Here is a 13,975-nt window from a genome sequence, read left to right as displayed (position 1 = left end):
GTTGTCAGGACCTGTAGCCTTTGCTGTATTTAGTGCCTTCAGCTGTTTCTTAATATTGTGTGAAATCAATTGAATAGACTGAAGACTGACATCTGTGACACTGGAGACACCTGGAGGAGGCCAAGATGGATCATCCACTTGCTATTTCTTGCTGAAGATTGTTGCAAATGCTTCAGCCTTATCTTTTTGCACTGATGTTTTGGGCCATCTCATCTTTGACGGTGGGGAGAATTGTAGAGCCTGCTTTGCCATTGAGTTGTTTAATTATCCACTGCCATTCGCAACTGGATATGACGAACTGCAAAGTTTAGGTCTGATCTATTGATTGTGGAATCATTTATAAATGTCAATGATTTGCTATTCATGCTGCTTGACATTCACATCTTCCTGTATTGTTGTTCCACCAGGTTAACACCTCATTTTTAGGAAAAGTCAGAAGTCACACGACACCAGGTTATAGCCCAACAGGTTTATTTGAAATCACAAGCTTTCGAATCGCAGCCCCTTCATCAGGTGCAGTGAGAGAGCAGAGTACACAAACTCAGAGTTTATAGGCAGAGAAATTAAAGGCAGAAAGATCAAAAGATCATATAACTGGTGTGAGTGGAGTGTTGGATGATAAGTCTCTGCAGGAGACCAGGAGCGTTAGACAGTGAGTAAAGTGTCAATAACCAGTGAAGGGATGACTTATAATCCAATTAGGTGAGGCAGAGAGATAATTACAAAAAATTAAGAATAAGGTGGTGCTGGAGACAAACTAATTGACTGGAATCACATGCGAATTCAGAACAGTACAAACTAATTAAGGTAGAGAGAACATAACAATTTATCAAGGTGATGCCGTCAAAACAGGACAGTAAGCAAGATTTTACAGATACAGTTTGTACTAGTTTGTACAGTTTTGAATTCAGCATGTTATTCCAGTCATTTAGTTTGTCTCCAGCACCACCTTATTCTTAATTTTTTGTAATTATCTCTCTGCCTCATTTAATCAGATTATAGGTCATCCCTTTGCACGTTATTCAGCTGTTGACACTTTACTCACCGTCTAAATCTCCTGGTCACCTGCAGGTGACCAGATCATCGAACACTTCACTCACATCAGTTATATGATCTTTTGATCTCTCTGCCTATAAACTCTGGGTCTGCGTGCTCTGCTCTCTCACTGCACCTGACAAAGAGGCTGCATTCCGAAAGCTTGTGTGATTCCAAATAAACGTGTTGGGCTATAACCTGATGTTGTGTGACTTCTGACTTTGTCCACTCCAAGCCAACACCAGCACTTCCACTCCATTTTTAGGTATGCCTAGTGCTGGTTCTGGTATGGTCTCCTGCGTCCTTTACTGATCAGCTTGCTGGCCGTGGTAAAATTAGGATTTGCCAGGCCGTGAGGTTTCAAATTGTGATGAGTATAATCTGCAGCTGCTGATGGCCCATGGATCCTCATGAATGTTCATTCTTGAGCTGTTCTAAGTCTATCCCATTTGACAAGGTGATAATGCGAAACAACATGATAGAGAATATCTTCAATGTGAAGGCAAAACTTTGTCTCCACAAGGACTGTGTGGTGGTCACTCTTACTGACACTGTCATGGACAGACGCATATATAGCTGGCAAGTAAATATTTTTCCTCATGGTGATCCCCTGCCACAAACCCAGTCCTGCAGCTATATGTTTTAATACTTAACCAACTCAGTCAGTAATAGTGCTGCCGAGACACACTTGCTGATAGACATTGAGATCCCCTAACCAGAGTAGATTCTGCACCACTACCACCCCCAGAGCCTACTTTAAGTGGTGTTCAACATAGAGGTGTACAGACTCATCGGCTGAGTGCTGGCAGTACATGGTGATCAGCAGGAGGTTTCTTTGCCCTTCTTTGACCTGATGCCATGTGACTTCATGGGCTTCAAAGACCAGTGTTCAAAACACTCATGGCAACTCCTTCCCTCCCCTTATACCATTATGTTACCACTGCTGCTTGGTATCTTCCGTCAGTGGGACAGGACACAGCTAGGGATGGTGATGAAGGTGTCTGGGACTTTGTATGTAAGGTGTGAATCTGTGAGAATGATGATGTCAGGCGATTGATTAATCTGTGAGACAGCTCTTCAAGTTTTGGCACAAACCCCCAGATGTTGGTAAGAAGGAACCTGTAGGGCTGATAGGACTGACTCTGTCACTGTCATTTCCACGGCCTGGTTGATGTCAAGTGGTCTGTCTGGTTTCATTCCTTTTAAGTATGTTCCGCAGTTTGGTACACCTGAGTGGCTTTCAGAGATCAACCACATTGCCTTAGGCCAGACCAAGAATGGAGTTACCCTTCCCTAAAGGAAATTAGTGAACCAGATAAATTTATATGACAATCAACAATGATTTCATGGTCATTATGAGACTTTAATTAAGATTCCACCATGTGGGATTTGAACCCGGATGCCCAGAGCAAGACCTGGATTGCTAGTCTAGTGACTACACTGCTACTACATTCTCCACTAGATCCCTTTTCCTCATGATTTTTAGAGACCCTCCTCCTCCCCAACGCCAGATTTCTCTTCACTAACTCCAGACTCCCCCGTTGAAAGTTGTTTCTTCATATGCCAGCATCTCACTCCCTATGATATGCAGATCCCATCTTTCCTGTGTCCTCTGGACCTTCCTTTATTCCATCTCTTGCTTTCTCTTTGTGATTTCCAGACCTCAGTCTATTTGATCCTTCCCCTTGTGATCTCTGCAATCATCTCCATCCAACTCCAGATCCCTTTCACCACTAGACATCATTGCATGACGTCTGCAACCTCCAACACACTGATACTCAAGGATGCTCTCATTGTTGATCTATGTGATCTCCTCTATGCAATCTCTAGAGACCCTTCCCACAACTTTCAGAGCACAATCCACCTCTTGCCATTTCCAGATTCCCTCTATGTGGTTTCTACTCTGTTTCCTTTGATGTCAGACCACACTACAAATTTCACACCCTGTCTATTCTCCATTCCCACCTCATGGCAAATAACAAAAGCAAGGAAGTGTTGCCAGGTGAGCTTTCAGGAGGTAATTCTATAGACATCAGTGATTATAATTAGTAATACACAGGAAGAGAGAATAGAAGATATAGACAGATATCTCAAAAGATTGCAGTGCACGTTACAGAATGCAATAAGGCCACAAACAGTCTGAAAACACAAATAAGAAAGTTAATCATCTTGACCACCTTCTGCAGAAGAAACCTTCAGTTAGAGGGAACAGAATTGGATTCAGAAGTATGTAGGCTTAAAAGCAGCCAGGAAACATGCTTAACGTTGTTCTGCAGGCCAGAAATTTACTCTGATAAGCATATTGTTAGATACTGGGAGATAGCAAGAATGGCAGAGGCTGGAGTCAGAGTCAATACAGTGTGGAGATGGAGGGACACAGCAGGTCAGGCAGCATCACTGGAGCAGGAGAAGTGCAGGAAGAGCAGCATCAGTCCCGATGAAGGGTATGAACCCGAAACATTGATTTTTCTGCTGCTCTGATGCTGCCTGACCTGCTGTGTTCCTCCAGCTCCACATTGTTGAATATTATTGCTTGAAAGAAATCTGTTTTTACCTCCTATTTTAATTTGAATAAACTATTGACAGATGGTCATTTTGTAATTGTTAATGTAATTATTACAAAAATGTGTTTGCAATTAATTAAAGATCTATAAATTAACTGCTTAAGAATTATCATTTTTAGGGATTCTTCATTTTGGTCTTTGGAACATTCATGGATAATAAGGTGAGCCACTGATGCCATTTCCACCAGTTTTCGGACATTTTTATTTTCATTTCACCTCATGAAATGCCTTCTTTTGCTATTAACTTAGTTACGAGAAGCCTTGCTGAAGATTTCATTGAGAGGATTTTCTTCCATTGCAAAGGTGAGATTATGGAAAATAAGAATGACATCTCATTAGCATCTGAAGGAAAAAAGATATATTAATGATTTAAGTAGAGACTTTTCCTCAGAACTGACATGGGATGGAATTGTTTCTCTATTGTTAGACCGAACAAAGCAAAGGAAGTGGAAGAACAACAACCATGTATGTGATGTATCTAAATGTGCGCTGAACGCAATGTTCCCTAGTGTGAAATGTGATTCAGACAATTGCCAAGAGGAATGGGCACTTGAAGACTCTATCTAAAGAACAGGTTTTGTGCCAGTTTTTAAAGGAAGGTAGAGAGATGGAGAGTCTGAGAATAGAACTCAGGTCAACCCCTGAAGGCTTACTCAACAAGAAAATATTGCCACAAATAACACAGCAAAGGGAAGGAATATATGAAGAGGGACTAGGTTTGGAACACCACAGGATGAAGGAAAGTACACAAGATTGGAAATGGTTTTGGAGTTGAGATGAAGCTGAGGCCATGTAGCAAAGTGAAGAAAAATTGAGACGTGCTTTGATGATCTGCTCCATGTTTAACCAAACCAAAATGAGACTGTTACTGATCATAGAACCAATCATCCAGAAACACAGGCCTCAATTTTCACTCCCAGGTTAGGAGTTTAGAATCGGAACATTTCCTGGTTTTGTAAACCCAAATGGATAAAAAATGATTGGATTTTCATCCCTGAATTGAGACATTCTGTGGAAGTATATTAGGCAACCCCAGAATAAGAGTGGATGCTGGTTGTTCATAACGCCTGCCTCCAAGCAATGGCACAATACTGCCATTTAACAAAAAAAAATGAAACCAAATCTTCTAAACCCATAACATACATACTGTATGTGTTATTCGTGCCAATACCTTGACAACATACTCTCAATACTATCTTTTTGTCCCTCTACCTATCATGACTCATCATAAATCCAGCCAGCATATGTCCCTTTACCAATCCCATGGACCCCTCATACATTCTTAACACCCTATGACCCCTATCCTCACCCCATAGCCCACTATGCCAACCTATGGACCTATGTCCACCATCCTTTTATAGACCCAATACTCATTGTTACACCTCTAACCATCACCTTAGCTGTTTGTAACCATTATATCAACTTAGTGCCAGCTCTTCCCAACACATACTACCACAAACCATCCTTTTCTCTCTCCCCAACTTACCTTGTGAGAAAAACATTTAAGATATGGAGATTCCATTAATTAAGCTGGTATGAAGACAATAGTTTGTATTCTAATTTGAAACTTTAACCATTCTTTGACTGCATTAACAGTCTTGATAATTCGTTTACATTTCTTTGACACTCAGTGAACTTCTAAACTTTTAGACACATTCATGTACAATCTTCCAATCCTGAAGAGTACAATACGCTAATATCATCTTATTTGACTTAATGTCAAATATTAAAAGCACAATATAAATACAAGTTATTCTTGATTTCCAAGAGGAAATATTCATGCATCTTTAAGGGTATGCCCAGTCTTTGCCTGTCAAGAGGCTGAATCTGTGCTTTTGAACCAATTATTATTATTCTTCAGTTCTGAATTGGGGCCTTATTTGACTTTAAATGTTAACTCTGCTTCTCTCCCATACAGGTTTGCAGACCTGTTGAGTTTTGCCAGCACATTTTTTTTATTCACTAAATAACTAACAAAAAACTTACCTGAAAATAGTTTGTTTTTGTTCATTTGAATCAAAAAATACATTTAGTTTTACCCTTCATTTCATCCTATAGTGTAGGAGTGAAACAAATCAGAGACAATAGCTCAACAACTTTTGTTACAATTAACATGGTTTATAGTTCTGGATTTTTTTAGTTATTACTGACCAATTTCATGAAATAAATACCTGTGTTCATTTCACTTGCGTGAACCCTCAATTTATTGGGAATGTTCCTGTCTCTGATCTAGAAATGAAATGCATTCAATGAATTCCGTCTGCAAATGGAAACCATTATGCCAGCTCTGAATATGAGATTTTTCTGTTTTAAATAGCTATTCAATTGATGTGGGTAGATCCCATTCCTGATATCCCTAGAGACTGAATATTAGAACATACTCTCTTACATTTATTGTTATGGTATTACAGAAATGTCAATATAATTGAATTACCCTTGTCATTCTCAAACTCCAGGTGGCTGGACACAAAATGACATGGAGGAAACGTATCTGCTCACAGCACCCTTTGGGAGTATGATATATTTTAAAAATAATTATCACAACCTTGTTTGTTCAGCTAGCAGTAGTAGAGCCAAATCTCATAAAACTATAAAAACCCCTATACAGTACAGAAGGAGGTCATTCAACCCATTGAGTCCACACAGACCCTCTGAAGAGCACCCTGACCAGACCCAATCCCCTGTTGTATCCCTTAACCTGACATGGACCATGGCTAACCCACCAAGCCTACTGTAAATACTATGGGTAATTTCAGCATGGTCACTCCTCCTAACCTGTACATCACTGGACTGGAGCACCAGCAGGAAACCCACGCGGACACAGTGAGAATATGCAGACTCCACACAGACAGTTGCCTGAGGCTGGAATCAAACCCAGGCCCCTGGCACTGTGAGACGGCAGTGCTAACCCCTGAGTCACCGTACCACCCCCAGGCTGTGTACTTGTAATTTTGTGAGATGTGCTCCCAGTGAGCATTGATCCTGATCAGAACACTCTACAGAGAAATGGGACAGCAGGAATAAAAATGAGAAGTGAATGAACAAAGGCTGCTACGTATATTCATACTGATGATTTTTTTTTTATTTTTCAGTTACCACTGAGTTCTTCCACTGCAAAGCCTCCCTCAAAACCTCCTCACTCATTTCATTCTAGAAATAGTAAGTATAACAATGAAATTGAACAAAAGTAGATCCAGTTCCATGACAAAAGTTACTCCAAAAATATTTTATAGCATTAACTGTAATTTAGTGGCTATTACTGAAGGGAGAAGAATTGCGTTTTTATAATAAATGTGATCAAATTGGACCTGAGTTTTAACTGCTGCCATATTTGTAGTGGGAAACTGCATTTGAGTTCATTCTGTGCCCACATGCACCAGAGGAAAGCCTGGTAGATCTTAATGGCCAAGTCCTCATTTAAACAGTCACTTGTTTCCTGAATGGGTGTCTGCTGGAAGCTACCTTTGATTTTAAGTAAATGCAGGCTTGGTTATTAGAGCCATCATCTCGGGGTTCCTGTGATTGAGAAGGATTAGAGGACAATGGTCTCAAGTCTGCAGCACAACAGCTTCTCCTGACCATCTCAAAGGAAAGTTCTGACACTTAGCTTTCAGGAGTATCTCTATCTTCAAAAATGTTTCTGCCCGAAGCTGAAGAGCTGCTTCTGCGTCCTTGCTTCACTTACCAAACACAGTCTGCCATCAGTCTTATGGATGTTACAGTGAATCAATTTCATGGTGGCTCAGTGGTTAGCACTGCTGCCTCACAGCACCAGGGACCTGGGTTCAATTCCACCCTCGGGTGACTGTCTGTGGGGAGTTTGCACATTCTCTCTGTGTCTGCGTGGGTTTCCTCTGGGTTCTCCGGTTTCCTCCCACAGTTCAAAGATGTGCAGGTTAGGTGGACTGGCCATGCTAAATTGCCTGTAATGTTCAGGGATGTGTAGATTAGGTGGGTTATAGGGGGATGGGGATGGGTCTGGGTGGGATGCTCTGCGGGTCAATGTGGACTTGTTGGGCCGAAGGGCCTGTTTCCACACTGTGGGGATTCTATGATGATTCCATGACTTTTTTAGAGCTTCTGTCTGCTTTAAGCAAGTTATCTTGCAAAATCAGAAATGATGGAGATCTGAGTGGGTACATAACCTACTCCTGTCTAACTGCTGAGTCAAACTGGGGAAAATTGATGAGCAGATAATGCACCTTATATATTTATTGAATGAACCAGAAAATGTTGCTGGATCCATACATTTTAAAAATGTTGGCAATATGCTGAAAACTACCAGTCAGCATGATGTCACTGGACATGTAAAACAAAATACATTTTTAAAGTTTAAAAACTTGAGCTGAGTAAATGTAAAATGATATTCTAATGATGAAGATCTTAATATAATATTAAGACAAAAAGAACCCTGAAGACACTAAAGGCTGGATTTTTCAGATGGTAGGGATTCCTGCACCACTACTCAAAGAGGTGGTGTGATACACATCCTCTTCAATGCTGGCTATATGGCAGCTGCTAATGCTTGGAAGCCATGAAGTGGATAGGGGATGGATTTGCTCCCATTACAAGAGGAAGTTCATTTAGAGAGCTCACAGGCAAACAGGGTGCTGGCTGCTGTGTAGTTTCAGCAGTATCTGGTTTGAGCAATGGCCGCTGTGGGCACTACAGCCCGAAGCTGAAGAAGAGGACATTCTGGATCAAAGTACACCCAGAGTATGGTAGGGCTTAGTAAGTAGGCTTAAGCAAGGGAAGTGAGGAGGTTGCTGGTGTCAAGGATAGGTATGAGAGCCTAAGAACAAGACTTAAAAGGTCAATGATCTTGGGGTGAAAGGCAAGATGTCTTAGGTGAACATATGAACAAGGATAGACCACTCAGTCCTTCGAGCCTGCTCTGCCATTCAATGAGATTGTGGCTGATCTGATTTTAACCTCAACTTTACATTCTTGCATACTCCTAGTAACCTTTCACCCCCTTTGTAATCAAGAATATATTTACCCTTGCTTTAAAAATATTTAAAGGTTCTGCATCCTCTGCCTTTTGAGGAAGAGATTTCCAAAAATCTTCAACCCTCCAGGAGAAAAATAATGTTTCCTCAACTTGCCTTAAATGGGTAACCCCTTATGTTTAATCTATGACCCGTAGTTCTAGTCTTTCTCGCAACATAAAACATCCTTTCCACATCCAGATGGTCAATCCCCTCGGGATCTTGTATATTTGAGTCAACTCTGACTTTTCTAAACTCCAGAATGTACGGGCCTAGCCTGTCTAGCTTTTCCTCATAGGGTAATAGTCCAATAAAGCATTTCTGAACTGCTTGAAACCCATTGTCATCTTTCTGTAGGTATGTTGATCAGTAGTGTACTTAATACTCCAGATGCAGTCCCACCAAGGGCCTGTCTAACTGAAGGATAACCTCCCTACTCTTGCATTGAATACCCATCATGAGAAAACCTAACATTCATAGCGCCACACAGCATAGAAACAGGTCTTTCGGCTCACAATGCCTGTGCTGACCAATAAACACTAAACTACTTTAATCTCAGTCACCTGCAGTTGGTTCATACCCTGGCATTTTAGCTGCTCATCCAAACACATCTTTAAAAATACAAGCGTACCTACCTCCACTACCCTCCTAGACATTATGTTCCATATTTTTACCACCCTCTGCGTGAAAATAGATTTTTCTCTGATCTCCTCTAAACCACTTGCTCCTTACCTTAAATTTATGCTCTCTGGTCTTAAACATGTTTGCCATGAGAAAAGATTCTCACAAACCACTCTTTCTATGCCTGTCATAATTTTGTATATTTCAATCAGATCCACCACTCCTCCCACCCCTGTCAGCCTCTTCTGCTCCATGGAAAACAAACCCAGCCTATCCTAATAACTAAGACGTTTCATCTCAGGCAACATCCTGGTGAATCTCCTCTGTATCCTCTCCTGTGCAATTATGTTCTGCCAATACTGTGGCATCTAGAACTGCACACAGGATCCCATCTGTGGCCTAACCAATGTTGTATAAAGTTCTAACATTACTTCCATGCTCCCATGTTTTATGCCCCAGCTGATGAAGACAAGCATCCCATATGCCACCTTCACCACTCAATCCACCTGTGCTGATTTCTTCAGGAATCTATGGATTTGTATGCTAAAGTTCCTCAGTACTCCCCCTGTACCTGCCATTCATTGTGTATATTCTATCAGTGTTCCTGATTACTTGCTGTAGCTGCATACTGACTTTCTGAAGTTCATGCACTAGGACACCCAGATCTCTCTGCATCTCAGACCTCTGCAACCTCTCACCATTTCGATACTTTGCTTCTTTTTCATTCTTTCTGCCAAAATGGACAATTTCACACTTTTCCACATTGCACTCCATTTGCCTGTTCTTTGTCCACTTACTTCACCTGTCTCTTTGTGAGCTGCTTATGGCCATGTCACAACTCTCTTTCTTGATGTCCTCATAAGATTTAACTACGAGACCTTCAGTCTCTTCATCCAAATCATTTTTAAAAACTGTAAAGTGTTGAGGCACCAGTACCAATTCCTGTGGCAAACCACTCGTGACATCCTGCCGTCCTGAATAAGACTCATTTATTTCTACTCCCTGCTTCCTGTTAGCTGGCTACAGGAGATATCCAAAAGAGGTAATTCCTCTCACCTCGTTTAAATCTGTTCAATTAAAGCTGCTGGGCTGCCCATTTGGTGCGGGCCTCCCCATGGTCTGGGTAATATCATGGTGAGTTGGGCTGAGACCATTAAGTGGCAATTAATTGGCTGCTTAAGGGCCTGAATTGGCCTCTTTGCAGGCAAGCTATCCAACGCCTTGACTGCTTGCCATTAAACAGGAGACAGCTCAGAGGTGGGTGTGGAGGAGGGTGTGCATTGCATTTTGTGAGGCCTGTGCCTTCAAACTCACCACCCATGGATGGTAAACATTCCACCTGCTGCCTCTTCTCAGAAACGGTTTAAAACTAGCTTTCAAGATCTTATGCAAATGATGGCCCTGATTTTCTGACCAGGATCGAATCCCTATTTCCAACCTCGATTTCAAATTTCATACTTCCTTTCCTCTGCTATGTCCGAGCGATCATCCAGAACCGACTCAATGCAGGAATCCTCAGATAGAACAGTGTGGAGAATCAATGTAGAAGTCATGGCCCTAACTTTATTGGTGATATATAAAACTGAAGTGGTAGGAATCTAAACTGTGAGGAGGATACAAAGAGGCTTCAAGAAAATTTTGATATGCAAAGCGAGTGGACAAGAACATGGCAACTGGAGTATAATTTGGAAGAATGTGAAGTAATCTACTTTGGTAGGAAAGGCATAGTAATTCTAAAATAGTGAGAGATTCAAAAGCGTTCCTTTGCAAAGGGATCTTGCGTGTCTTTGCTTATAAGTTACCAAAGGATACCATGCAGGGACAGCAAGCAATTAAGAAGGCATAAGGCATGTTGGCCTTTATCGCTAGAATAAATCTCGCTGCAAAAGTAGATATTTAATGCCCAAGGCTTCTTTAAGTAAGGTAAATGTGCATGGTAAGTGAGTAAAGTGGTGGGTGGGTAAGGGTTAGTGGGGGTGAAGCAATACAGTGGGGAAGGGTAACTTGGTAAGGGGTAGGGTGGCAGATGTGTTGAGTAGTCAGACGGTGGGGTGGCATGTGCGTAGGATAGAAGATGGGTAAAGTGGGTAGGTGGCTCAGGGTGTCAATTAGAATCGGGGCTAGTCGGGGTGAGGGGGGTAGAGTAAAAGAGTGGGGTTGAATCAGGTCACAGAAGGTCAAATGTGTAGTTGGCTCAGGTATCAATGTGCTAGGCAGTGTTGTCTGTGCAGTTACCCAGGAGTTAAACTAAGATTTTTCCAGTCTAACATTCCATCGATAACCATGCAGTTAAGTAGTCAGAACTGTCCAATGGTTTGAAGATTTTTTCGGGGTGTTGTGGGGAGTGGGGGAATTGCTTATTGCATGTTCGGTCTTCCTAAGTAATTCCCAAAGACCCTTGCATTTTGGATTTCTGACACGTCTGTAGTGCATCTTCCGGGTATGTAGTCTCCAACCGTTCAAAGACTTGAAACTATGAGCCATAATATTTGTTCTGTATGATATAATAGTATCAGCATACCATAGTGCTATTTGACCATGCTATGCAACAACATTGTCAGTGATATGATTTTGCCTTGGTGATCCACAATTTCTGAGGCTGTGAAATGACATGACCTACTACACAGCCACTGAGTGCTTTTGTCATTAATCATTCCTTTTGCTATTTTAGAAAAGGTTCTAATCCATTTTAAATACATATAAATCAGTTTACTGTATGAGACTCCGAGTGAGTTGCCTTTCTGCACACAGGCATTGTTTGCTATGTTAATCCTAATGTAATACAGTCCTATCTCCAACTCACTAAAGATACCAAGCTGAAATGAAGACTTCACAAAATTCCTACTTGTCTGTTAGCAGAGAAAGGAACTATATTTTTGAGTTGATAACTGTTTGTTGGTATCTCATGCTGTTTTGCCAGAGCTCAACCTCCCAGGTTGCCCCTTTCTGTCCTACTCATTGTTCAATATCAAGTTGGATATAAATTTCAGAAAAATGTTCAGCAAGATCTTGCTGTTCAACTACACCAAACAAAGTTTTCTCTCCAGCGTTAGATGTTGTCCCCTGGCAGTCAGTCTGGGTTATATTGTGCACATATTTAGTATTATGTTTGACCCTGACTTATGTTTCAAACCCTATATCCAATCTATCACTGGAACGGTCAATTTGCACCTTAGAGTTTTTTTTCTGTCTCCTATCTTTAACTCTCTCCCATCATTGCTGAAATATTTAATCAAGACTTGCTCACTTCCAGCTTGGTTACTCCTATGGTCTCTTGCCAACCATCCAATTTCACCCCATGTAAACTGAAACTCATTCGAACTACTGCTGTATACCCTGCATCAAGAATCCTGTTCCTTTACCATCTTTCCCTTATCAACTTCAATTATTTCTCGGATGCATTGAATTTAGAATGTTTACACGGCCTTGCCCTTTTGTACCCCTGCCACCTACATTCCCGACATTCCAGAATGTGCCCTCTGCTTCTTTAATCTCATCCCCTTTTTACTCCATTAGGGTACAGCCTTCAGCTATCTGAGCTCCAAATTTTTACCACTCTCCATAATCCATTCACACCCTTTGAAAAACTCTTCATTTTCTACTTTTATGACCACTTCTTCAAATCAACTTGCTTTGCTTTTCTTCCATCACTGCTCAGTTTCCTATTGTCAAACACTGTTTCATCTGAAGCTGTTATTTGAGAACAAATTGTTGTTGCTGTAGATGCCTAGTCATATGCTGTAATAGAAAACCTGAACCATTACGTAAATGTTGGGTAATGCAGTGATGCTTTGTGATTTCAACTTTATTGACCTTGTTTTTTGCTTCAAAATTTCAGAGAACTACAATAAAACTGATCAACAGCACTTCACTATTTGTAGCCCATCTCCAAACTCTTTTCTGAATTAACTGCTAGAACTCAATACATAGATTCTGCATTTCTTTAGATGCAGAAGATATTTGAAGAAAAATATATTTGCACCATGACAGATCCACTTCAGAATTTATTCAAGAAGAAATTGTTGCTGCTGTTAAAAATGTATAAAACCTTGTGGCATTGAATATGAACATACATTATTTGATTTAGGTAGCAACATTATTCATTGTGCACTGGGCAATAGTTCATGTCAATAAAAAGAAGCACATAAGAACATGAGATATAAATTGTCAATTTCCTGCAGTGTTGTAAAGCTCATGATAAGATTGTGTTAATATCAGTGAAATTACTAACTGTCATAAATTCCTTACTTGTGTAAGTAAACCAGACAATCTAGTATTGCAGACTATGCTGTGGGTAATTTTAGAATGATGTTTTTATATCTTGTTGAATCTTTAAGAGTAAAATTCCTCTTTCCCACCACTACCCCCACCCTACCCCACCATAACACCACGTATATTCCCAATTCACATTTAGGTTTACTTAGGGTATAACAAATCAATGTTCACCACAATATGAGATTGTACTCGGTTATTGAAATTTTGCTTGATTTTCTGTTATAAGTATAGAACAGATTTCCTTAGTGAAATAATGTGCTTTGCTGTACTCCTTCAGTAACTTGGGTTTGCATGGAATAGATCTTTCGAAGTAGGTTTGATACTGAGAATAAATCACGGCATGTCTCGGAGGGATTTGGGAAAAATGCTAGATTTTGTCACCATGTACTAATTCCTGCTACAAAAGATGCTTGTCACAATATAGGATAATGCTTTGTTATTCTTCCATTTCCACACCACCTCCCCTACTCTCCCCCCCCCCCCCCCCCCCCC

General features: G+C 40.8%; 1 protein-coding gene across 1 annotated transcript in view; it reads left to right on the top strand.

Annotated features, from left to right (window-relative positions):
- Positions 1 to 13,247, top strand: part of LOC109922546 (adhesion G protein-coupled receptor F4-like) — a 69,941-nt gene extending 56,694 nt beyond the window's left edge. Inside the window, 4 exon segments of the mRNA XM_048596441.1 lie at positions 3,719 to 3,760; positions 3,849 to 3,902; positions 6,692 to 6,758; positions 13,047 to 13,247. Coding sequence (XP_048452398.1) covers positions 3,719 to 3,760; positions 3,849 to 3,902; positions 6,692 to 6,758; positions 13,047 to 13,117 — 234 coding nt within the window. The 3' untranslated portion in view covers positions 13,118 to 13,247.
- The last annotated feature ends 728 nt before the right edge of the window (positions 13,248 to 13,975 follow it).

Source organism: Rhincodon typus, chromosome 5 (assembly GCF_021869965.1).
Source record: "Rhincodon typus isolate 14 chromosome 5, sRhiTyp1.1, whole genome shotgun sequence".
NCBI classification, from domain to species: domain Eukaryota; kingdom Metazoa; phylum Chordata; class Chondrichthyes; order Orectolobiformes; family Rhincodontidae; genus Rhincodon; species Rhincodon typus.
Note: the sequence above shows the minus strand (reverse complement) of the source record. Positions and strands in the feature narration are given on the sequence as shown.